This window comes from Onychostruthus taczanowskii, unplaced genomic scaffold (genome assembly GCF_017590055.1).
Source record: "Onychostruthus taczanowskii isolate IOZ18803 unplaced genomic scaffold, ASM1759005v1 scaffold77, whole genome shotgun sequence".
Taxonomy (NCBI): Eukaryota; Metazoa; Chordata; class Aves; order Passeriformes; family Passeridae; genus Onychostruthus; species Onychostruthus taczanowskii.
Window position 1 is genome coordinate 2,929,949 of NW_024505561.1, and position 26,195 is coordinate 2,956,143.

At 38.9% G+C, this 26,195-nt stretch overlaps 1 protein-coding gene across 1 annotated transcript in view; it reads left to right on the top strand.

The window, feature by feature from the left end:
• The first annotated feature begins 6 nt into the window (after positions 1-6).
• DNAJC3 (DnaJ heat shock protein family (Hsp40) member C3) overlaps positions 7-26,195 on the top strand; it is a 29,902-nt gene continuing 3,713 nt past the window's right edge. The window contains exons 1-11 of the mRNA XM_041423370.1: positions 7-210; positions 5,964-6,074; positions 9,027-9,151; positions 10,159-10,233; positions 15,934-16,086; positions 17,379-17,560; positions 19,467-19,586; positions 20,675-20,780; positions 20,876-20,996; positions 24,759-24,891; positions 25,657-25,805. Coding sequence (XP_041279304.1) covers positions 129-210; positions 5,964-6,074; positions 9,027-9,151; positions 10,159-10,233; positions 15,934-16,086; positions 17,379-17,560; positions 19,467-19,586; positions 20,675-20,780; positions 20,876-20,996; positions 24,759-24,891; positions 25,657-25,805 — 1,357 coding nt within the window. The 5' untranslated portion in view covers positions 7-128. The remainder of the gene's footprint in view (positions 211-5,963; positions 6,075-9,026; positions 9,152-10,158; positions 10,234-15,933; positions 16,087-17,378; positions 17,561-19,466; positions 19,587-20,674; positions 20,781-20,875; positions 20,997-24,758; positions 24,892-25,656; positions 25,806-26,195) is intronic.

Here is a 26,195-nt window from a genome sequence, read left to right on the forward strand (position 1 = left end):
GGGCGCGCGCGGCGCGGCCAATCAGCGTCGCCCACGACCCTGCCCGGAGGAGCTGGAGCCGCCGCTCGGTTGGGCCCGGCCCGGAGCCGCCACTGTCGGGACAGGGGGCGGCGACGGAGGAGGAGGAGATGGTGTCCCCCGCTGCCTCCGCCGGGCGCCTGGGCTCCGCGCTGCCCTTCCTGCTCGTTCTCTTCGACCTGCAGTACCAGGGTGAGCCGGGCCGGGGTCCCTAAGGGGCTGCGTCGCCGGGGGGCTGTGCCGTGGCCGTCCGCGGCCCGTCGGGGTGGGCCTTCGGCCGTGCTGGCTGGTGGCTGGTCGCCCTCCCTCCGTCCCTCCTGTCGGGGCTGCGCGGTGTCCGCCATGGCGGCGGGGCACACACCCCACACTCCTCGCCTCCCCGGGCCCATGTTGTCTTGAGGGGGGACATACTTCGGGAAAGGGTGCGAGGAGGGAGGTACAGCGCTGCCACCTCATCACTCGGGGCTGCGGCGAAGGGTGCGTAACGAGGGCACGGCCGCTGCCGTGACCTGTTGGGGTTAGTGGGACATCCTGGCGGTGGCTCGCAGTGTGTGCGCTCGGCGCTCCCCGGCCTGCTCACGGACGGGCCGGGGCTGCCGCCGGCCGCTCGAGTGCAGCTGTGTGACAGCACTGGCCCACCAGTGCTACCGTGAATTCCGCACTCCCGTGTGGATTTTGTGTAGTTCCGAAGTTCAAAGGCTTTTCTAGTTGCCCTTCTCAGCCGCAGCCAGTATTAGTACCATGCTTAGAGATTCGCTGAGGCTTTTGATGGTTGCGTTGAATTGGTTCTGTTTTTGTTTTGTTGTTATGGTTTCTATTGTTTTTTTTGTTGTTGTTTTTTTTTTTTTTTCCCCACCTCAGCGTTGGTATTTGAAGTTTAGCTTATCTGTGCTTTGTGCAGCTTATTTACTTTCATAGAACACTGCCAGCAACACCTGTGTAGCCAGACTTTTATTCACAGGCTGCTGTTAAGTTTCTAACTCTGTTATAGAGTGGTGGTTACAGTCAGGGTTTCACCTGAGGGACATTCTTTACCTGCCAGTGGCAGATGGAAGTGCTACTGAAGCTGTCAGTAGTCAGAAAAAGGCTATGGGCTTAAGGAAGATACAGGTTAGCATTAAAAATTCAGTTGATACACTAAATAAAAGAATAGCTCAGCTGGTCAGAGTCACCCTGCATTAGACCATGTACTGTGATGTCAAATTGCCTTTTTTATTTATTTTTTTTTTATAATATGTGTTCTAGTAGTGTTAGAAGACAAATAGTAAGTTTGGTCAGAGCATACTGTTCCCCCCGCCCCCTTTAGATTGTGGCAGTGGCGCTCCTGCTGAGGATTCATAATTTAGTGTTGCCAACCTATTTCACGTATGTGGTTTAATGGCTATTTGGGTATAGCAATTTCCTACTTTGGGGGACGTTGTCTTAACTTCAGTTAATAAAGATATAGAGTACAGTAATAGAATGAGAAGTGGTGGTACTGGATCTTATTCCTGAATTCATTGACTTCTTAGTTCATGAGTTAATTTTTCAGAATGTATAGTTAGAGAATTTTTGGGGGGGTTATGTTATTTAAGTATCTAGGGTTTTTTCCTCACAAATATTGCTAGTCTTTGAGCTCAAAGGTGTTCATAGTTGCATTTAAATTTGTATCTTGATGTCTTGATAATAGAAGTCTGCCTTTTGTCATCTGATTCATGAATCTGGAAGAGTCATTCTGTATTAATTTTGTATCTCACAGTTGATGGCAATGAATACTATTTATATCTGGCTGGTAAATACACTTAGTAAAAATGGTTTTGATTCCTCCTCTTCACCTCAATTTGTGGTGAATTTGGCACAGATCCTCTTTTGGTAAGATTCATTCTTCACTGCTGTTTGTCCACACTTATCACAACAAAAAGAGGTGGCTGAGGAGAAATAAAGGAGAGTTGTTCATTTTTTTCCCCTCTCCTTCCTCGTAGCAGAAGAAAGGAAATGTAATATGGGGAAGAATAAAGGGGCTCTGAGTATACAGAGCTCATTTTGTTACTGTCAGACCACAAGCATTAAGTGGTTTCCCCCGCACCTTTTTTTTTTTCCCCCTAAGTTTGGGAGCTTTTTTGGTTTTTTTATTCGCCCCAAATACAAAGAGTACTGAGGGTGGGGCTTTTTTTTTGTCTGCCAGTCTTTGCTGTGTTTACCAACTTCCTTTGCAGACGGAGGGAGTGAGAACTTGATGGGTGGAAGTTGCACGTATCTCTACTGTGTACTCTGAAAACCTTGTAAACCTCAGAAGTGTTGCTTCTGAAACTGTTGGTGCTTGTCCATATCTTAGTTCAGTGGTAATTCTTCAAAATCATGTTAGTGAATACACTTAAAGCAAGGACCAAACTGTTGAAAAATAACAGCAGACTTGAGATTCAGGGTCATTCTGATAAAAAATGTTGCAAAAGCAGGATCTTCCACTCTCCTAACAAGATAAGGCAATCGTTAAGCTCTGTGGGGAAAAAATAAAGGTTTAGATGAATGCAATTAAGATTAATGGCATGCATGCTGCTGCTTTATTGTTCAAACAACCGGTTTTGGTACACAGTAGGAACTAATTCTGTTTATTTTCATAATCTTGTTACTCAGCTTGGAAACAAGATTTAGAAAAAAAGTAGGTGGAAATTCTACAGGGGGAAAAACAGAAGTGTGTAACATCTTAAAACTATACTCAAGTTGTAGGGCTTTCTTGCGTTCTTTGCAGTGTGGATGGGGCCAATTATACGGGGATATAGTTCAAGTCTGTAGACTTGGGTGCCTACATATTAGCACCAATTGTCCTAATAAAACAAAAATCCTACCAGGAAGTTATAATTTATTTGAAGTGAGTGTATTTAACTGGAAAAACAGGTTAGCTGCACCTGCTTGTTTTCCCTGCGCCTTCTGATTGTTGTCCCTTGAAGAGTTGTCAGGGTTAGTACCAATTATATGGAAATAGTCTGGGGGATTTTGTTTATTTGGTTTGTTTGTGTTGGGTTTTTTTTTTTTTTTTTTTACACGTGGACTACAGGCTCTTAATTTATCCAGAATATTTGACTTGATTTAACAGCTCATGTGTGTGGTTTTTTGAGGCCCAGGGTGAATATTTAACACTTAGGCAGTCTTTAGAAATTATATTCAAATTAAAATACATGGAAGTTTTTAAAAGTAATGGGAAGCTTGCACATCTCTTGGGTAAATTTAGTTGCTTGGTGGAGTATGCAGAGCTTCTTCCACTGGGCCTGTGGTACCGAGCTCGTCCAATGTGTATCTGTTGTAAAGAGCTCTGTGAGGTGAGGTTTGGTGATTTTTTTTGCTCCAGCTGAACTTTACTTCTTAGGCTCATTCCCAGACCAAAGAGTGCATAGGTACCCAAATAGGTTGCAGAGAGTTTGAGTCCTTGGGCTCCTGTGCTTATGTTATCAGTTCTCAGATGTCTACTGTGGGCTGCTTTATTTGGAGCAATTGTTTGCCTACAGCCAGAAAATGAATAAGCAACAGATTTCTGTGAATAAACAGCCCAACCATCAGGTCAGTGCGGAGTGTTCCTGAGTAGTTATGGTAAACATCACTTTTCGTCGTCGTTAGGCTGATGATGCAGGCTGCTCCTGGAGATTCATGCACCAATTTATGATGTCCAGCAACTTGCAGAGCCAAGGTTTAATGTACAGTTTAATGTATGTCAATATTTAATGTATTTTACAGGGTATGTAGAGGACTTCACAATTTGCTTCTTTCTTTATCCGTGTTGCTCCTGTTTTTATTACTTGTTTGCTACCAGTGGGCACCTTTCTAATTTGTTTTAGTAATTGTCTTCATTATTTTCAAGGAAAAAGATGGCTCTTCCACCTAAAGTATTATGTAACTGTAAAACTGTGCTGTACATATGTTTGAAAGACACTAAATTGTGTAGGTACATCTTACTGTGGAAAAATGTATTCTTGGAGCTATCCTGATGTGACTGAATGTAAAACAAGGATGCTTGAGACTGTGGGAATTGAATGCTGTGTTTGGGTAGATGGAAAGTTCATCAAAGAGTAATTAATAGCCCAATTCTAGGATACCACTCCCGGTGACAAATTTTGAAAGATTTCAGGTATTTGTGTGTGGGCAAACACAGAAGGGACGAAAAGAGTTTCTAGTTGGTATTAGGTCATGTTAAATCTGTCAGTCTGTTTATAGTTTTATACCTGCTTTACTGCTAGCATGCTTCCAAAGCCAGTGAAATTTGTGGTGAGGTTTTTTTTCAGTTCTTAGTTTTTCATTGTGTTTCTTATACTTGTTGTCATTTTAAATGACACTTTTGACTTTTTGTGACTACTTGATGGTTGAAGCTTTAAGCTAGTGAAGGAAAGTGGGCCAGGAAGAATGTCCTTTTTTGCTGCAAATTGGACACATAAAATGGAAATACATTTTTACATGCCTAGAATTGCCTTTAAAATTAATCATTTAGTAAGATCCTCAAATAATAATTATTTATCATGTAGGCAGTTTTAAATCCATCTACTTAAACAAAAAATATTCACTGGAAATTTGGGACTTAATGAAGTAATTTCCATTAATTAAAAAGACATTGCTTTCTGTCATTGTTCTAAAACAAATAATTGAGTTGAAGCCCTTGAATCCAGTGTGCTGACTTGTTGTCAGCCTTTCAGCAGATAGAACTTTCTCTAGTGGATGCAGAGGGGATTTTGTTCATTTTAGTATAGACAGCTCAAGGATTTTCTTATAATGTGGAATTAAAAGAATTGTGAGCTGTATAATGGAGTAGAAAAGAAAACATAAATTAAGATCCCAGGTGTTGAGAGCTCCTACATCTAAAACTGTGATGATTTGGTGATAAGAAGTTCCTGTTTGTTCATTACAAATACATTGTTGTTTAACCACCTTTCAGTGTGAGAAGCTTGGATATACTTTCCTTCAATGAGTTGTACTGTAACATTTTTATTTGGATTTAAGAAACAACTTTGGAGTGCTGCTGCATTTTTGTATTTAAAGTGCCTATCTGAATCAGCTCAGTGCAAAACCTGAGTGAAATAAGTTATAAATAATTGGGTTTTAATATAATGTGCTTATTCAGGATTTCAGTATATTGCCTTGCTTAAATCTAGGCATAGGATATCCTCTTAATGAATGAAAATTTTTCTAGTGTGAAAATTTTTTAATAGTCATAAGCTGGTGGGTAATTTGTAGTGGAATTCTGCCCTGATCTGAAGACTGCCGGGAGCAGGACAAATGAAAAAGCTGTTGCTGAGTTGATGTACGTACAGCGCGTACTTGCACTTGGCTGCTCGTTTCTTCTCAACAGTGCTCAACCTGTTGGTTGAGCAGCAGCAATTTATTAGCTTTAAACTCAGACTGGCGCTTCAAAGACTTACCACTTTAGTATGGTTTTCATGCTACTGGTTGAAGGAAAAAGGAGCGAGAATTTTAATTGTTTGTCTAAACTTGCAGTCCTGTAGAAGTTTGCCCTGGAAATTATGAAGATGAGACAAGTGTGGTAGATGAGAAGCCAATCTCTAAGTAGCCAAACAGTTCTCAGTTAAGTATTAAGTTACCTTCAGGGTAATGAATTTTAACTTAGAACCTGTGTGCATTTGCTGCATGTGTGTGTTACAAGTGCTTTCCAGATTCTTCTGGAATTGAAAGTTAGACTGTGTTACTGAATGTGTGGATTTGGTCACAGTGGGTGCAAAGCAATGTCTTGTGTACTTTGACACATCCTAACTGGGACATGCTATGAGGTTATTAGACTGCAGGGTGCTTTACAGAGTCTCAGAATCCCTTAGGTTGGGAAAGACCTGAGGTTACCTAAAGTGCAGGAGGATGCGACTTCTGCCTCTATCAGTAATGGTTTGTTATGTGTATTGTATTATCACTGTATGTGTTTGATGTAATCAAAATGTTATTCACAACCTTTGATCTTTTTGTTTTTCTTTAAGGAGCTGAGTGTGGAATAAATGCAGAAGTAGAAAAACAGCTTGAAATGGGGAAGAAATTATTGGCTGCTGGACAGCTGGCGGACGCTTTGTCTCACTTTCATGCGGCTATAGGTGCGTATCTCAGGGAGGTGACTCTTCTATTGAAATACCTTTGGGTGTGGTTTTCCCACTGTTTGCTTCATTAAATATTCTGCTTTCTTGCAAATTGCATTCCATGAGTCACAGAATTTGGGGAATCTTTATACAGCAGTTTGGACAGAAGCCAGCAGAGATGCAGTAGAATATTTATGCTTTGGTTTTGATAAAAGAAAACTGTTAAATTAACTACATGATACATAAACACTTAAGTCACTGTTGTTCTAGAAGCTTGCTATATGAAAGGAGTGATGATTTATATTATTTGATGAGGTATTCCCTGTCTGTCTAATCCCATCAAGATCAGGTTTCATCTTTGTAATGTATTTCAAAGTATGAGTATGTCTTTGAAAGGCTGACTTTATCCATGCTTTCTCCTCTCCAATGCTGTAAAAAATTCAGTGTTTAAAATAGTCACTCTATTTCTTCTTCTTTTTTCTTAATTAAATCTTGAAGTAGGTGGTATCTCAGTGAAACTGATGCTGCAAGTTTGAGATACTGAATTGGCAGTGGAGAGCAAAATTGTCCCTCTCTTGTAGTCAAATAGGGAGTTCGTTCTTGTTTGGTGTTCTGCATTTTCAGCAAACTGAAGTTAAATGTTTGCTTTTAAGAATTTTAGAGCAACTTAGCTGATTAAAATCCTTTAATTGAAGCATGGAGACAGCACCGGTAAAGAGCAGTGTCCATTAACACTACAGTTTCTTAATTGCATGGTACTGTTTTAAGTTGTTGGACTTTGTTATGTGTACAAGTGCATTCTTTTTCTCTGTGAAAAGAATATTACTAAGATGTTATACACTGATGAGTTGTACTGTTGATACTTTTTAATTTATGCCTTACTTTAATAGTGACATGTAAATGAAACATGGGTTGCTTCTGAATTATTAATATTTTCTTTGTATTCTCCAAGATCAACGTCCCTTATATAAAGAGAAGGGAGGAGGCAACTTCCCTTTTCTTCTGTTATGGAAGTTCCTTGTTCCACCTAGATGCAGTTTGTTACTCCTTTGGTTTGTGTGTTGCTGCCGCCAAAGCATTTCTGCGGGGTCTGTGCACATTTACTGCTACAGCGTGGTTTTTTCCTTTGTTATTGGTTGGCAAACTTGAGCTGTGATTTGATGAGACCAGTTCAGTGTGTGGCTGTGCAGGTCCTGGTGGTGTTGTAGAGGCAGCAGTGGTGTGAGGTGCCTGCATGGGTGAAACCCACTGCTTTGCCAGCGGTGCTTGAGCAGTTTGTAGAAATATGGTATGACCACCTCAGTTGTGACCTTTATGGGATTCTTAGTTGGATGCTGATTTTAGCCTGATTGCCTCATTTTCATCAGACTTCTTTGGATTTTGCCTTTTTCAAAAGATTTTAAGCATGATTTGCCAACTATGCTTGTGAGGAGGTAAGAATTCTTTCCTCCTGTACTGCATCCTTGTAGACTTTGAGGTAAATAGATTTTTCCGTCTTGCCTCAGCCAGTCTATTTTGGTTTTTTTGCAAACATCTGAAATAAAAGAAAACTGCTGTCCATATTGCCTCTCTTTAGTTAAATTTTCAACTCTTTCTTCAATCCCAGCTTATGCTTTCTGTCTGGGTAAGTGTCAATTGCTGTTCATTACTGCTGCTGGGGTACTGAGGCAAAACTATGTATCAGATAATCATCTGGTGCTGGAATGTGCTTTCTGTGTTAGCTCTTTCCTACCTTTCATCTTTTGTGTATTAATCAAGTTCCTTAATTTCAGCTGTGGATTTTTACCTAGCCTACACCTTTAGGACTCAATGCTGCTTTTTTTTTTAAGGGCGCTAACAGTTGACTTTATTTGATGTTTATAATGCTGACGTACAAAGAGGCATACAGCATGGGAGTGCCTGTTAAATTTCAGTTCTGGAGATTAGCATTTTCACAACCAAGATATTGTAGAGGAAGAGTGCAGATAGCTTTTTCTTGGTCATGGAGGTGGCAGGCTATGAAACTTTGTTGCTGATCATAAGATTTTTGGAGGTGCTGTATCTTCCATTTATTTTGAAGCTCAACTTTAACCTCAAATGATGTGAAGAAGAAAAATACTACTTCTGTTCCTCAGATATTAATGTTCTTGTCTACAAATTCTGGATTGATTATTATGTTTTGAACTGTATAGTAAAAGGCTTTCTGTATTCCAGCATTGGGTTGTTTCGGTGGTTGAAGTTACTTTTCCTTGAGAACCCACAGTAACTGTCACCTGTTTCTGTGAAATACTGCATACAGAAGAATGCTAAGAATATTATTCTTGTTTTCAGAGAGTGATGTTTGCCTCTTGTACAGGAGTATGTGCTAGCTTGGAGAGTGTTGAAGTTGCTGGATCTTGGAATTTTGATCAGGAGACAACATGGAATGTGTGGGCCATGAAGTTAGCCTTCATGTTGGTAGTGTGTGTGCATTTATCTGCTGGTTAGAGGGAATGTTGGTGCCCACTTTATTACTGAAGAAAGAAGTTGCTGGTATTTCAGTGAATGATATAAAGAGTTAGTGTCTGTGTTGACATTGCACTAACATATTAGTAATTTTGGGAGTATTTGCATTTATTTGATAGGGTGATCAGCACCTGGGCTGGAAAATGATGAATTAATGGACTTTCAAATGTAGCCTGCAGTTGGAGATAAAGCATTAGTACGGAGAGGCTGTTCTCCCATATAAAGCCCAGGAACACGTGCATATTTGACTTTCACTCTCAATTATTTGGCATTTACAGTATTTGTGTAATCTTTGTTGTTAAATAATTAAACTGCACAGAAAATACTGCTTGCATAATGTTGCAAATTTTATGTCTTATTAATGTATATGATTGTTTCCAGTGGCTTAAAAGTCAGGTGATTTATTTTTAGTCATTACTGTTCTACTGTACCAGAAATTTCAGTAGCTTTGAGATAGTATTCTGATTACTGTTTGTTCATTTGCAGAGGGAGACTCTGAGAACTACATTGCTTATTACAGAAGAGCCACAGTGTACTTAGCCATGGGCAAATCTAAAGCGGCAATTCGCGATTTAAGTAAAGTGGTTGAATTAAAGCAGGACTTCACATCAGTAAGTATTACTGGAACTGAAGGTTGTTCAAGTGTAAGGAAAAAAACTGCTTCAAAGAACGTTTGTGATTTTTTTCAGACTTTAACAGGAATAGAGAATACATTATCTATCAGAGGGCTTTAAAGTGGGTAAAATAATAGCAATGGTATATGTGCCTTAATTTGGAGCGATGTTGAGTACAGTCTAGCCAGTTATTTGAACAACTACTAGTTTTACTAAGTTCATGGATTTCTACTAAACACTTCTCTCACTTGTGGTTATTCTGTTGTTCACCAAGGCTTTGCCATTTAGGACAGGGAGACGAAAGCACACAAATGCCTCTGGGTTTTTTTTTTCTCTTAAACAGCGTTAGATTTGAGGTATCTGTTCTCCACAGTAACTGTCCTAATCTCACTGCATTTCTGTTTGACTATTGCAAGGTCAGATTTGCTTACCCCTTTCTCCATTCTGTGTACTGTATGTGGAGACTGCCTCGCTAGTTGGAAACCGATGCTGAAGTCCTCTCCAACTGATTCTCTCACCTCCCTTTTTTGTGGGCAGTGGCATGTCCTGTGCAGCTGACAATAAAGGAGCAAATGTTAAATTCACTGTTGTATGAAAATATTCATTTTAGAAATCAAAGTCTTCTAAATCATTGACTTTTCTTTTCACATAGCTTCTCTTATTCTGAGAGTTTAATGAAATAATTGAATGTGGGAATTGTTTATTCTATTTATTTTATCTGTAAGTAGTTATAATCAGGAAAGTGGTGTAGTCACATTCACTGTGATTTGTTAAACTTCTCACATGAGTTCTTTTCATAAAAATTGTCTGCTTTTTGTCCCTCAGCCCTGGTGCAGTGCAGTCCTTTGCCATTGAAGAGGCCTTATAAGAATATTTTTAAATCAAAAAGACAAAGAATGAGTGTCATGATCCCTGTTTCAGCTTGTTAGCTATACTAAAATGAAACTTGTGTTCATACTTTGCTGAATTCCCATTTGTAAATAAAAAGTTATGTTTCATTTCAGGCAAGATTACAAAGAGGACACTTACTGCTTAAGCAAGGAAAATTCGATGAAGCAGAGGATGACTTCAAAAATGTGGTAAGTTGGAGACCAGTGTTGAACTACATAACTACTTCTAAAGTTGGCTTCTGAGCCAGGGTCACATCAGAACTGTGATGCTCTATAGAATATATGCTATCTAGGCCTGAGTTTCTTTCCTGTTCTTTGCAGGCATAGTAGCTAAACAACCTTGTATGAACAAATGACCAGTGAAGTTGCAGTATAGTGATGCAGATGAAATGTGGTGTTGCCTGAGACAATGGAGCACTTTGGAAAGTCTTTCTTGTGTGTGCCTGGTACTTCATGATCTCTGCTTGCTGATAGCTGAAGGGAGCAGCCTTCATTCAAAAATAAGTGATATGGGACTCAAAATTATGTAGTTGAACTCTGGTTTACATCACTAGATTCATGTCTCCATGGGAAGTCACTAGGGACGTCATGGATCAACCAACCGTTGCAGGTTCCTATCTCTTTTTACTGGTTGTATTCATGTCTCCCTGGGAAGTCACTAGGGATGTCATGGATCAACCGTTGCAGGTTCCTATCTCTTTTTACTGGTTACAAAAGAATTGTTGACTCTTAATTTAGTCACTGAGCAGTTAAATCAGTTTCACATTTCCCTGGCATCCCTCTATCTCATTTGTGGAGTTCTCTATATTCATGAATGTCTGACAGTACTTTCTCTCCGTGATCAGGAATCGTAGTTTCCAGCTACAAGTAGTTGGATATTACATACCTAGAACTCACTTGGGCTGTTTTTAGTTTTGATGGATATTTTGTGCATTTCAGCCCTGTGCTGCACAGGTAAACTGATCTAACCCCAGAAAAAAAAGCCCTCAGAAAATGTGAGTCTGGATTTTCTCTGTATCGCACAAAATTCATGTAAATATGTGTATAAATAAGATACATTCTTCATTCTTGCTTGCTCTTCAAGAGTTGCTAGTTTGAACAGCTGGTATGTCCCTTAAGCCAAAATAAGAAGAATTTGCAAAGTAACAGATGCTGTCTTGTTGGCTGTCTCTGAAGAGAGTGATGAAAAAAGAAGTTGTGTGGTCCAGATAGCAGCCGTTTAATGGAAATCTTACTAGTAAGTGTGGATGACAAAACTGGAGTGGTTATTCTGTATGTTCTGCAGGACAGCTACGGGGAATGGCTCTTGCAGGTAGAAATGCACCAGGCAGTTCTTGTGTCTGTAGCAGAGCTCCAGCAGCTTATTCTGAAGTCCACGTAGCAATGGCACCTCTGGCTGCTTCTTCCTCAGTAAGTTTCTTAGGAGCCTGTGGTCTGATAGCAGCGCAGCTCTGCTGTCTGCAGATGTGGGAGAGAGTTGTTCCGCTTGGATTAACTGAGGACACAGTTGCTGCAGTAACAATTATGCAGTGTCAGGGTTGCTTGTGAGTCTGTGTCTGCATCTCTTTGCAGTTCCTGTTTCTTGAAGTACTGCTTAATGCTACATATGGAATTGTTTCTCCAGTCAACTGTGAATATCTTTTCCTATTGCTAAACCTGCTGCAAAAATTTGCTGCCTTTGGTCAGTCAAATAGTTACAATACTCAATCAGGCTTTAAGTCTGAAGTAGAACAGAGTTTCTTCCCAGAAGCTAATTTAGGAAACAAGCATATTAGTTCTCAATCTGACTTCCATGTTCCTTTTATGAACAATGTTGTTTGTGTACTTAGGGTGGTCTGGTTTGGAAAGCATAATTTTCAGTACATAATAATATTAAGTAATAAATACATATTAAGTACAATATATTCAAGCAAAATGAGTAAATACTAAAGTAGTAATTTGCAATAGGTTAAATTGTTCATGTGTGGAGTGGGTTAAATTGTGCTTACATACCTTGAAATCTTTTAAGTAGAGTACCTATTTCTTTGAGGTTTTCCTTGTTTTCTAAATTTTTCAGATTTCCCATTCCTTCTCTTGTAGTCATGTTCCTTAAAAGGGGTCTCAGTAATTTAGGAGATGCAGTGATTTTTGAGGGAGAAAAAGCAAGAAAAATTCAGCCCATCTAAATGGAGGGAAGGATGACAGGTAAATTTTTGCAGCTTGTCAGACCAGTGGCTTTGTGTAGAACTTAAAAAAAACATTATAACTGTTCTTCATATAAAACAGTAAACCTGTCCTTTAATGTGTACTCGTGAAAAGGAAAGAAAATTAATGTATTCAAATTCTTTCTATATCATTTCATAGTATCAGGAGAAGGTTTCATGGTGGGCACCCAGAATATCTTTAAATGATTGATTGTTAAGCAGAGTCTCTGTATATTCCTCCCCTCTCTAGCATATCAGTACTGGCTGTCTTGTGAGGCAGTGTGTGAGAGAGCTGGCAGTGGAAATGCCTAGCTGCAGAGGATACAGTATTCCTTTTTGGGAGCAGAGCCTCTTGAGATTCCGTATTCATGTGTTATTTTTAGCTATCTTTTTTTTTTTTTTTTTTGGACTCTCTACTTTCCTGTTGGCTGAAATTAATCGCGAGGTTTGGATAGAGGGTGTGATTCAGACTTATGCCTTCATGTATTAAGCAATACTGCATTTCTAGAAACCTCTCCTTTTGGCTAACACATGAATCAAGCTGATTAAATTTTTTACATGGGTCAGGTTTTCCACATGAAACAAAAAGTAAGCAGAAGTCCTTTGCTGATTTTACAAAGTTGTTGGTCGTGCTATATGAATAGTAATTATTTCTCTGCTACAACTTTGGTTTAGTGCTCATATGCTTTAATATCAAGTTCCTTCCATTTGGGTTAGTGATTTCTGATTGATAGAAGTCAGCAGGACAGATCTGTGGGTGCATCAACATTCGTGTCCAGGGCCTCAAGCCATGAAAGCCCTGGAATGTTTTTTACCTGTAAGCATGTCATTTTTACTGAAAGTAAAAGGGATATTGGCATACTTTCATTGATGGAAGGCCTTCTGGAAAGGTGACAAAAACAATGCAAATCCTGGCAGCCCTGTGTATGTGCCTTACAGTATTGTCAGTGACTCTGCTTATGTTCCAGAGGAAATGACAAGCATTTGAGTTGGTGAATTTATAGAAGGTACAGAATTAGAACAGAACTTCTGCCTTGTCTATTGGAAAGTGAGGAAAGGACCGAATTGTTACATTTCTTTTAAATTTTAGTCTTTTTTAAGACTGACTGTAACAGTTGCAATTTATTGCAATAAATATTGTAAATCTAAGTGTCCTAAATACACAATTCTGTCTGCCTTGGAAGAACAAACACTTCAAGGCTTGACACTGAAGGCACTGCGTCTAGTTCCACTAGATGTCAGCCAAGACCAAGTGACTGAGCTCTGCACATCTGCAAATTGCTTTCTCATCTAAACCCTTGCCTGTTGCAAAATTCATGGGACAACAGCTTTCCATGGTTGGTTGGTATGTGTAATAGTACTGTTTTGGATGTAGGTGGAAGAAGCTGTCGTATGGCACCGTAAGTTAAACAAATTGGGTTAAGTTACTAGGCATCTAGTTGGGTTTGAGGCTCTCTTAACCACATCAGAGATATTTAATATAACATTAGATATTTCCAAATATATTTCTCTGTGCTACAGTGATCATCTGTAGCTTCTGAGCTAAAGAATAAAAGGTCATTAAATATTTCCTTGTTTTTTTTTTTATCTGTCTGTCATTTGAGCTCTGTTACCTGATGTGTTATCAGGGCAGGGCTTTTCTCTGTGCACTGTCCGTGAGTGTATGGATGTCTCGGTCTTAGATACCACAAACCATGGAGGTTCCCTCAGTTCCCTTCAGGGTGTTTTTCACAAGCTGAATGAGCAGGCTTCCTTTTGCTTTAGTTAACATTAATGATTTAAACATCATAGCAATATGCTATTACTTAATAAGAGCTTATGAGTATGTATTTTCATCATACTGTAGCACACACTCAATGACTTTCATTTGAATGATACCTTGAAAAATTTCCCTGTCTTTAACTGGACATGTTGTGCTACCTATAATTGCCTAGGATGATTCACTCAAATGGTCTTGATTACTGTTGGACTTGCCTCCATGATTGTAATGTTGCTTTTCATATTCCACTGACATTTTCTCCAAATACATTACAAGAAACATACCGTGAGTCTAAGGAGTATGGTGTTATCATAAGTTCTTATGGAAGTGTAAGGCTCATCCATATCAAAGGCTTTTAATTTTTAGGAAGAAGATGCTGAGGAATTAAGGAAGAAATCAGACAAGTCTTCTGAAACTAAAGAGTTCAGAACTTCAGAGAATTTTGTAGACTTGGTATTTTTTGAAATTACAGGTGCAGAAATTTGCCGCTGCTACAAGCTCCAGATTTTAGGGAGAGAGTGGATGCACAGCATCAAGGGCTTATAGGCAGAGTTCTAACCAGAAGAAAAGCTTTATGAGACTTATATTGAGAATGCTACAAAGAAAGAAAACTCTTCGATCACATTCCTCTCCTCTTGTTGAAAGACAATGTAGGGAATAAAGGAGAATTTTCAGTCTAAGTACAACTTGATTTTTGCCAGGTAAAATGAAAAACTGCATAAGGTTCAAAAAGATTTATAAAGAGGAATTGAAGACAAAGTGTGGGACCTGTGCATGATTTGATGTCTCATTTAGGCTCTTTCCTTTCATATACTGAAGTGGTAGAACCAGGGGAAAGTCTGGTAAAGGACTTCTGAGGGCTGAAGTTGAATTATGTTAGAGACAGTTCTTGAAAGGCATGTATTTTGTGTTTCTTACTGGTGAGAAAAAGGGAAGAGGCCACTTCAAGATAAATGGGGAAAGAAAAAAATATTGGATGTCTTTGAGTGATTTCAGTTCACATTCTGTGTATAGGATGCAAGATAGTGCAATTTTTTATTTAAAAACAAACAAACAAAAAAAAGTCGTGGTGATTTGTCCCTTTTAAACTTTGAAAGTCATTCTGATCAGCAACAAGTATGAGGTTGGTGCTTCTTTCAAGCTACAGTAATGCTACAAATTCCCTGACTTTGCAAGGGAATGGCTGAGATTCTCTCTGGCCATGTGTATCTTCCTGGGTGATAGTAAAGTTGCCTGAAAGATCTTTTTAAAATTTTTCTTTGAAAAGATAAACCTCCCTAAATGAAAGAGGCAAGTACAATGTAACGACTTCCACTTGCTCAGAGAGAGGGGTTAGGGAAATGAGAGTCCTTGTAGACAAAATGTTAGACTTATTTAAAACTGTGTAAGAAACAGAATGCATGACTGCCCAGCTGAGTCTTTTCCCTGGTTGTAGCCACTTACCTTGCTGCTGCAGCCGCTCTTTGTGAGGAAAGTGTGAGAAACACAGCTTCACAGTAACAACTGTCTGGAACATGTTTCATTTATTTCTGTTATGAAGTTATAAATATATATAGTGCTTAAAGTGAGAGATGCAATTATGCTGCATGGTTACACTGTCTATTGCTGCTGAGAAATCCAGCATTTAACAGCTGATAGCAGAGGTGAATTAATTAGGTTATAAGGAGGTTCACAACATCCAGCAGGTGATGGGGGACAGTGGCTGTTGTGTATGATGTGTTTGGTGATGATTGATCAAGCATTAAAAATTGGATTTCTGACTTCTGACATCTTGCATTGCATCTCAGAATGTTTCTTCTGAAGTTCAGGGGTAGAAATGCTTCCAGTGGAGTTTTGAAACTCGTTTTATTCTCAGCTTTAGTCAGTTCTCCATGATATGATTATTTGTGGGACTGAATGAGATTCTTGAACAAGCATTTGAGTCTCTCTCCTTGCTCATGTTTGCAGCTCAAATCCAATCCTAGCAATAATGAGGAAAAAGAAGCCCAGACTCAGCTGACAAAATCTGACGAGCTGCAGCGCCTACATTCACAAGCATTATCTGCCTACCAGCAAGAGGATTACGAAGCTGCTATTTCTCTTCTTGATGAAATCTTGGCAGTAAGTGTTAAGTCAGATGGTACTGTGAAAGTAAGAGCTTCTGACATCTTTGTTTTTGTTGAATAGTTTCTTTACTGATATGAAGATAACTTTGGTGTAACCAGTTTAGTTTTGCTGAGCACTGTGGGTCTGTAATAGTGTTGGAGAGAGGAGAGGGCTGAGCACTAGCTGCAGAAGAAGTCATAGTCTGTCTTAAAGATACTTCAGTGAAACCTCAATTACAGATAATTTTATTGATTATACTTTCCTGTTTTTCTACAATTTGCTCTTCTTGGGGAAGCTGGGAAGAAGTTTTTCTGAAATCAATGGAGTCTCATCAAGTATAGAAGTTACAGGATTTTTTAATCTGGATTTTTCATTGCATATATGGCGACAGTTTTTGTCTTGAGAAAGTGGAGTAAAAAAAGATTGAAAAAACCCCTACAAAATTAAAAATGTAGATAGCTAGCTGAATTTTCATCTTGTTCCTTAGGTATCTCTACCTGTTGAATCTTAATTGGTGTAAATTGCCTGATAGTGCAAGTGTAAATAACTCAATTGTGTGGGCATTTTGTGTGTCATATAGAAATATTCTAAAAGACAGTCAACTCCTACGACTCTGCACATACAAATTAGTGCTGTTGACTTGGAGTTTACAGCCTTGGAGCTTTTGGTGATGAAACTGCTACAGTGCAGGAATTGGGTTATGGGGAGGCAATGTGGAAAAGCAGGAAAGCCTGCTCTAAGAGGATCATTTCCAAACAACTGATAAGACTTAGACAGATTTAATTCCCTAAATCAAATTTTGATAGGCAGTTCCTTGTGAGTAATTAGTTTTGCGTTACTGTGACAATTTTACCTCTCTTTATTGTTAAAATCCAGATATTAAGGTCAAACTTGGTGGAGCTGCATCTTACCCACAGGCTGCTTCCTAGAGGACAACCGGCAGCTTGGTCCTTGCTGTTCATTACCTCTATTCTTTTGGGAAGATACAATAATTTATGATTCTGATATCCTTTCCTGGAGGCTCAACAGACTGTCCTAGTTTAAGCAATGCCAGTAGATTTAATTCATCTCTCTGCATGAGTTCATTGCATCATTTACAAAATTTTCAGGCCTTTGTTTTTCTATTTGGGCAGGTGCATCACAGCATCCACCAGGAAGCAGAGATGCTAATTTCATGAGCTCTGCATGCAGCTTGAACCTTATGCTGTTCAGTTGGCAAAGTGAAATTAAATGGGATTTTTCTTTTGGGGAAGAAAAGACGTGAAGTGTTATGGACCAAAAACAAGCTTTAATTTTGATTTCTCAAGGTTTGTGTTTGGGATGCAGAGCTACGGGAACTTCGAGCAGAGTGTTACATAAAGGAAGGGGAACCAGGCAAAGCCATTAGTGACTTGAAAGCTGCTGCCAAATTAAAGAATGATAATACTGAAGCCTTCTATAAAATCAGCAGAATATATTATCAGCTGGGGGACCATGAATTATCTCTCAGGTAATTTTACTATTTGCTGTAATCATTATAATTGAGACAGAAAATATAATTATATAGGTAATGATAAACCATGAAGTATCTCTTGTGTGAGGTTTGGATGGAGAATCAACTGTGGTCTAGATCTGATTAAGGGAGTTCCTTTCTAGAAACTGATTGGCAGTGAAGAAGCCCATGTTTATTCTTGGAAAGACCAGCCATGAATGGTTCCAAGTATCTTGTTTCCTTAAACAGAAGCCAGAGTCCCTCTCCATCAGAGTTGCTTACAAGTGCTGTTCTCATTGTATTTCTCCTAGAAGGAAGCGCTTCTCTAAATTTTCTGTAGTGGAGCTTTTTTAACCTTAAATCTCTACTGAAGTTAAGTTTAAGATGCAAACAGGAGATGTGTACATTCGTGTTGCAAGCTTAAGAATAAATAAGAAGTACAGGAGCATCCAAGTATGAAGAACTTGGGGTGCAAAGCTGTTTGCCTCTTATTCCTGCAGACAGGATGACTTTTTGATAATGCCCTGTCCTTTTATTCATACTGAGTTAAATTTAAGGTCTTATTCCCATATGTCCCTAGTCTATCTGGCAGATAACTGCCCTTGTCCAATTTGGACTGTTCAGTTTGTGCTCTGTGCCTAGCTGCACAAATGATGGGATTCTTCCTATTGCACAGAAGTGGTTTCTGTGCCAGTCATAATTTCAGATGTGCTGCATTCATCTCCAGAATCCTTCTAATAAGATCTCTGCCACAGAGTCCTTTCAATAAGGTGAAGAGAACTAAAAAAGCCTGTGTTTCTTTTCTTGGCAGATGGAAACTGCATGTGATTATACTTGCAAAAGTTCATTTTATAGCTAGCCAAAAGTAAACATGAAAGTAATTGGTTTGCATTAGGCATTCTTTTTCCAGAGCCTACTTAATCTTGTGAGTTCATAGGTCACTTCTGTGATGACATTTGGGAGGTGACCATCGCTTTGCCCAGTGATTTCAAGTATAGGTGGTATTTAAAAGCACAATTGAGGGCATTGTTGAAGAACAGAACGGAATCAGAAAGAAAGGGATAAGTCTCTTTATTCTTATCTGACACCATTAATTTTTGTGTCATGAGATATGCTGAGCAAGAGTTCTATAGCTCTTGGACTTGCTGAGTGCTATCTCTTGTCCTTCCCTTAGCTTCTTCCTCTTAAAGGCCTAATTATTTTCAAATAGTAAGATATTTTTGTCTGTGCTTAGGAACAAAACAAGATTTTGTAATCTCTTCCTGAAATTGACATAGTGGTTGTGCTATGATGACTCTATGGGATCCAAAACATTTATTCTTTCATGTGACTGCATTCTGGAGGTTTTATGGGGATTTTTTTAGACTTTGGACTATTTTGACACATATTTTCCTTAATCAGAGTCTGATTAAACATGGTGAAACATCAGCCTCAGGCTTGGCTGAGATTCCATCAAGGAGGTTTGTGTCTTAGTTGAGCTTTCTACTTCAAGTGACACTTGAGTGTAGGAATTTTGTAATATATCTGAGTTACAATTGATGGTAATTTTCCTATCTATTCCTCTGATAACTGCTGAATATAATTTCTTTCACAGAGTGCCTTTTTCTTCAAAGGTACTCTTCAGCTCTTTAGTCATGTAGCATTTATTAATGTAGCATTTAGTCTTTTGTGTGTTTGGCAATACAAAAGAATTAAAACCAAACCCAGATAAATATCCCTGTATATTTTGGAAGACTCTTTTTGGTCTTACTTTATATTAATATTTGGATGGAAAGATCTGTGAAAGAACTCAAGTGTTGTTCTGAACAGTTTATGGATATGCTTCATTGTGTCTTCAGGTAACATTTCATAGTATGTGGTGACCTAGGTGTGGTTTGTTTGTTTTTTTTTTTTCTCCCACTTCTCCTTACCTCCCTGGGAAAAGTGAGGTCCGGGAGTGTCTGAAACTGGACCAAGACCATAAGCAGTGCTTCTCTCTCTATAAGCAAGTAAAGAAACTAAATAAGCAGATCGAGTCAGCAGAGGAATTCATCAGAGAAGGCAGGTAAGTATTCACTGCTATATAAAAGGGACAAAAAATAGAAAAAACCTACAATTGAGGCACCAACTTACTGATTGAGGAGCTGATTAAAGTGATGCTTTTTGCATGTGTCAGTTGAAGTGGGTACTAAGCAGAGCTCTCAAATTACAATTAAAATAAATATTGGCTTGCATAGCAACTATTCTATTCTCATTCCTTCTGATGCCACTGTGTCCCTTTTGCATACTTAAGTTCTTTCTGCAGCAGAAACATGTTCCCAAACACATGACATTCAGCTGTAAGGACCCCGAAGAAATCATTAGACATTGTCAAGGTGGCTTTTTTAAATGAAGTACATCAGGAATGTGAATAAGCACAACTGATGCCACTTTTATTAAGCCAGAAGTTTGTTTGGACTCTTTTCACTTATTTAATCCGGCATCAGCGAAGTTTCAGGGAGTCTGAGAGTTTGCATTTCTCTAACTTGTAGCAACCTGTGAATTCAATCTCACTCTTGTATTTTTAGGTAAATGTTCTAATCTGTTTGTTGCTCAAACCATGTAACTTTAGCATTTTGAGGCCTTCACAGCAAAGTAACACTTTACTGTGTGACTTGTGAAGAAGAAAAGGAGAAAACTTCCCTGATTAAAACTGGCATAAGAAGCTTTTTTGTACCTCTGTGAATAGGTACCTTTTGTAGTGTGCAGATAGTCTGGACCCTTACTGTGAGCACAGAGCTGAGTCCATCTCAGGTATCAGTGGGGGAGATGCTTATTTTGAAGTGGCATGTCATGTTGGACAGGAAGCAAATCTGGAGACCCTTGGCTGTGCATGGGGAAGGATTGCTGTTGTTACCTTGTGCATAAGCCTGACAGGCCTAGTGCCTGCTCTTCTGTCTCCCAGCACAGAAAAGGATACGGGAATGTAATTCTTGAAGTGCCTGCACATTTTCTTTGTACTGTTGTTTCACCCCTCACCTTTAAGGCTATTGAAGGGAAGGTCCTTTGGTAGGAGGATGGGAGAATCTATGAATTTTAAGAATTTTTAAATAAAACACAACACCCTGAGGTAGTGATTACATTTCATGATATTACACCTTATGATTTAAACAGGTATGAAGATGCTATCAGTAAATATGAGTCTGTAATGAAAACTGAGCCAGAAGTCCCAATTTATTCTACTCGTGCCAAAGAAAGGATCTGTCACTGCTTATCAAAGGTAATTCTGCTTATCTCCCTCTAAATGTCTTCAAGACAAACATGAAACAAAACTTCCACAACTACATGAGTTTGGTTTTACTTTTGCCTCTCTAGAATCAGCAGGCTACAGAAGCCATCAAACTTTGTTCAGAAGTTCTGCAGCTGGAGCCAGCCAATGTGAATGCCCTGAAAGACAGAGCAGAAGCTTATTTGCTAGAAGACATGTATGAAGAAGGTACGCTTGTATGCTGGTGGCATATACTTAATGTGGACATTTAAAATGTAGTCAGCATTTCAAAGGGTTTTTTTTTTAACATGCACTTTGATTCTACAACATGTTATCCTTAATTAGCGCTGGTAGTTGCAGATTTACAAAAATACTTGATGGTAATTTTGTCTTGATTAGTGTAAGTGGAATGTACTTGTTTTATCTACAGCAGAGTTGTCTTTACAACAGTGGACTGTATACAGGATGTTTTATGAGACTGTGCAGATTACTCAGCTCAGAGACATTTATATAATCAGCAGTGTCAGAGAATTGCATTTAGAGGTAAAAGGTAATTAGAGTTAGGGTAATGTAAATCCATTTTAGGAGCTCTATTTTCATGTCTTGAGATGGCAGCAATAAATAATACTGTTCTATTCTCTAGCATGTGCTGCGGGCAGAAGACGGTAACAGCCATTGCTTCTACTCCATGGATCTCTGTAGTGTTGCTCAGAGAGTAAACTGAGTCTATTCCTGAGGCTGCATTTTCCATATGGAGTTTCTGTACAATGCATCCTGTTACATGGAGTGATAGAAATGACTTCTAAGATTATCAAGTCCAACCATTAACCCAGCACTGCCAAGTCCACCACTAAACCATGTCTCCAAGTGCCATATCTGCATCACTTTTAAATACCTCCAGGGAGGTGACTCAAACTGTAGCAAATTGGAAGAAAGAAAAGTTTTTTTAACAAAGTTCTGCACAAATGCAGACAGCCAGCCTGGTCTTGTGCTGGGGCAAATGCCTCCCTGTTATAGGATGTAAGGAAACAGAGAATTCATAGCTGGGATCTGTGAGAGCTTATTTCCTGTGCTGGTGCCTGCTGGGCTTGGCCTAGCCGGGTTCCAAGTGAAGAACCATGCTAGAGCAGAACTCCAGATTGTGTAACATCTCCTGTGCCTTCCTCCTGCCCTTGAAAGCAGCGAGGTGGATGTAGTTATACTCTGCCTTCCAGCAGAGCCTCCATCAACAGCATTACAGCCCATTACTGTTCATCTGCCTGGAGGTGTCTTCATTTATCTTTTGATGGCTGGTTTCTCTTTGCCATAGAGAACACCAGAGCAATTAAAATTGTAGTCTCATATTTAAAAGGGCAAAATGATTCTCATTCTTCCCTCAAAAATATTTTCAAGCTGGAGGCACCTATTTTCCTGTTAAAGGTATGAAATTTCAAAGTACTTGTAATTCAGAACTTGGAAGGTGATTATTGTTAAGTGTTCAAGATGCAGTTCACTTTGTATAGCTGGGTTCATGAGATGGTTTTAATTACTTCATAATCACATGGGATCCAGGCCTTGTCTACAGAGACAGATGTTTAATGACTCCATTTCTGGCATACCTCATAAGTACAGGAGTCTATCTGTCTAGAGGACAGGTTTTGTGAAAAAAGGAAAAAACCTGCCTTGCTGTTTCAAAATTGGTCAGAACATACTAATTTTTGTGTTTTCTTTTTTCCCCTCCCCACTCTACTATTGTATAGGTTTCAGTAAGAGCATAAACAGTTCTGTTATTTCTCTTAACTGTCTTGGCATGGATGAAGGTTGTCTGCAGTTACTCCTGTTTGATGGGAAATTGGCAATCATTCCACATACAGAATTAATATGTCACCATTTTAAAAACTCAGGCAAGATACCAAAGCCAGCAAAGTTGTTTAGAGATATAATATGATTACCTTTTGAGAGATCATGAAGATTCTTGTACTGAAATAATGAGAGTTAGATTTGACTGAAGTATTTAAACTGAAAGTGACACTGGGGGAATAGTTGTTCCTTTCACATTATGGAGCAGGATGAAAGGAAGCTTTCTGAAATAGGCCAGTAAGAAGCAGCAGTGACTCTTCTGTTTGCTTCTGAGGTACTACTGCTTTTAGAAATAGTGACTCAAAAGAATTGATTAAATATCTCACTTGACATAGCAGGAATTAGTAATAAGTCTCCTGGCTTCATAGCAAACTTCTTGTGGTCATGAAGTTGCCATCCTTTTCCACCTGCTTCTAACCTTCACCCCTCAGATGGAGAGAGCAGTTAGCTCTCTGAAAGAGGAAAATACCTATACTGAAGTGTACCATCAAAATTAAGGAGGGAAAGTGCAATATGTACTTGCAGAGTGTGCTGGATGCATTCCCTCTGCAGTGTGCAGCACTGAAACACCTTCCCTTGTGCTTAATGCTTGCGGTCCTTAAATAAGGAAGTTGATTCAGAAAAAAAGAAGAGAAATCTGATACGGTCATGGTATCAGGTAGTTGACCCCTGAGCAGGTTTCCCACAATGGTGCTGTAGGTGATGTGGTGCTCAGTGAGGCTGAGCAATCTGACCTGCATTTGGCAGGACATTCTGCTAGCCCCTCCTAGAATTACCTGAATCAGATGAAGTTCAGTGGGGCTTAACATTATTGGTGTAATAAAGCAGCATAATGAAATCTCTGCATTTTTGCTGCTCTTACTAGTTTTGATAGCATATATTCAGCACAAGTGTTAGTGCACGCTCCTGTTTTGGGGTTTTTTTAATGACTGGACAAATTATTAAAAATACCAGTAGAAGCCAGAATGCTTTAAGCAGCAAAGGCGGTGTCCTGTGATGTGAAAATGTATAGAAATTTCGTTTGGTTTGTAGTAGCCTAGGAAATTGTTTGGGCTCTGGCAACACTTTTTGGAGAGTTTTTTTTTTTTCAGTAACTGAAACACGATTGCAGTGGTATCAGATGTCTGGGTAATACAAATTCATTAGCACTTCCTGCTGTCTTGCTCAGAAACAGTGAAAAACAAATGTAACACCTGCTGAGAAATGGCATCTGCTTGGAAGTAATCTGATGCAAGTACTTTGTCTAACTTGAGAAACCTAAGAGACTTGGATCTGCGAATGAGACCTTGAGGATTATTATAACAGTGAAAGAAGAGCAATCTTATTAAAGACTTCAACTTGCTTCCCTTGATAAATTTTGGAATTAAAGGATGTATAAACTTGGTGTCTTGAACTTGCAGTAATTATAGAATTTACTTGAAGTGTAGACCTCAAATTTCTTAAAAATTTTATTTTCTTCTTTTCATTCCTGAGAAATTAAACTCTTGAAATAAAAGTGAGAGCATGCCTTTGGGGAAAAAAACCTGCTAAAATATAACTGTTTGCATATTATGCATGCAGAGGTGTAAAAAGGCAGTATTTGCCTTTTGCTAACAATGTGAACTTACTGGTAGTCTGAAATCTGTCTTTATAGTCACTAAAGAGGAAGAGACTTTCTATTGTGTTGATTGAGTGCAGACTGGGGAAGAAGAAAGTATTCATTTAAGGACTCTGGTTAAATCCTCCTTCACTTGAACAACAATGTGGGACTAATGTGCAGTGGGCTTTTCAAGTACTAATTACTGAATCTTTCTTCTTGGTTTCTGTTTCTTCATCCCAGTCCGAGATACTCATTATGTTCATCCTTGTGGCTGTAGTAATGTCCAGAGAATGTTGTGACCTACATTGGTACTCTCCCTTCTTTTTTATTTCCCACAAGTGTGATGAACCTAAAGAAAGAAAATTACCTAATTCATGTGTGAAAGTGAATTTCCTCTATTCCAAGATTTTCTAATTTAGAAAAAAACCCCCGAAACATGTAAAGTTGAAACTCAAGTTTTGCTGTTTCTGTATGGTAATAACGAAGCTTCAGTTTTGTTGAGTGGCTGAGTTCTTTAACTGAAAGTTTGTAGAGTAGTGAAACCTTTTTTCATTGACTTTTTTTTATAAAAGCTATTAAGGACTATGAGACTGCTCAAGCCAAAAGTGAAAATGACCAGCAGATTCGGGAAGGGCTGGAACGTGCCCAGAGAATGCTGAAGCAATCACAGAAGAGGGATTATTATAAAATCCTGGGAGTGAAAAGGTGAGATACTAATTCCAGAGATGATGGTGTGAAAGGTGGTTATTTAAACCAGTACTTCTAGGGCTGATCACTTGAATTTGTTCTGCTGAGTGTTAATTTTTGTTCTGTATCTTGCTATCTTCACTCTTCTGCTGTACTAATTTTTAGTGCTCAGCTTGTAAAGTGGTGTTTGTTTACAATTCCTTTAGAAGGAATTGAAAAACAACAGCAGGAGGAGAGGAAATTAGGAAGAAATTCTTAGTATAGATGACCCTGAGTCATTTTGATGAGTTGGGGAAGAAATGAAGACTGGCAAGAATTACTAAAAGTAACAAATAGTGGCATAGTGTGATAGATTGGAAGAGTCTTAAAGGACTGACTGAACAACTTCCCTTGCTAATGAGGAGCAAGCAAAGTTCTGAACTAGTATTGGTCATCCTTCCAATTGTGAACTAATTTGGTGTGTTTTTTGTTATTCATCTGATGGTAAATTCCTCAGACTGAGAACTCTATTCTGCAGAGTCACTGGCAGTAGCATCTTTCCAAGAGAAGTATATGGGTGGTGAAGGAAGGAAGGTGGTGAAGGAGTGAGAAATCTTTGCTTAAGGTTGCAACTTGCTTCCTTTGTTTTGTGTAAAGAGTCTTCAATGCCACTTGCAGAAGGTTAGCAGCACCTCATAACTTTCCTGATGCCCTTAATTAGTGTCTCAGTGTTTATTTTAAACTTCATTAGTGTGGCATATGAGCAATCAGAAAATGAAGTTATCTGTAATTTTATTCATCTAGAAATGCTCGAAAGCAAGAAATCATAAAAGCTTACAGGAAGCTGGCATCCCAGTGGCACCCTGATAACTTCCAGAGCGAGGAAGAAAAAAAGAAAGCAGAGAAGAAATTCATTGATATTGCAGCTGCAAAAGAAGTCCTCACTGACCCAGGTAATGATGCAGTGGCTTCTTATATTTAGTTACTTTTTTTACATCAAGGTTGAAACAAACATGTAAGTCATAACAAGCACTTCAGCTTCGCTTTTTCCCTTTCTGCCCTTACCCATCTCTTACTGAGAAAGCAGTACACTAGTACTTGTATCCAATCTATTGCAGGAAGTAAAATGTAATCTGTACTTATTGTGTTTCAGTGACTTTTGTTAAAACTCAAATAAAAATTATATTTTGAAGGTCTCTTCTGGGGATAACATCTTGTAGAGATTTCTAGGGTTGACCAACTCTGGATATACTCATGTCAAGGATATGTGTGTCTCCTGCTTCAAGTGCTATTGCAAACTGCATTTTGATTATAACAGCAACTAAGTACTCTGGGGAAACCCT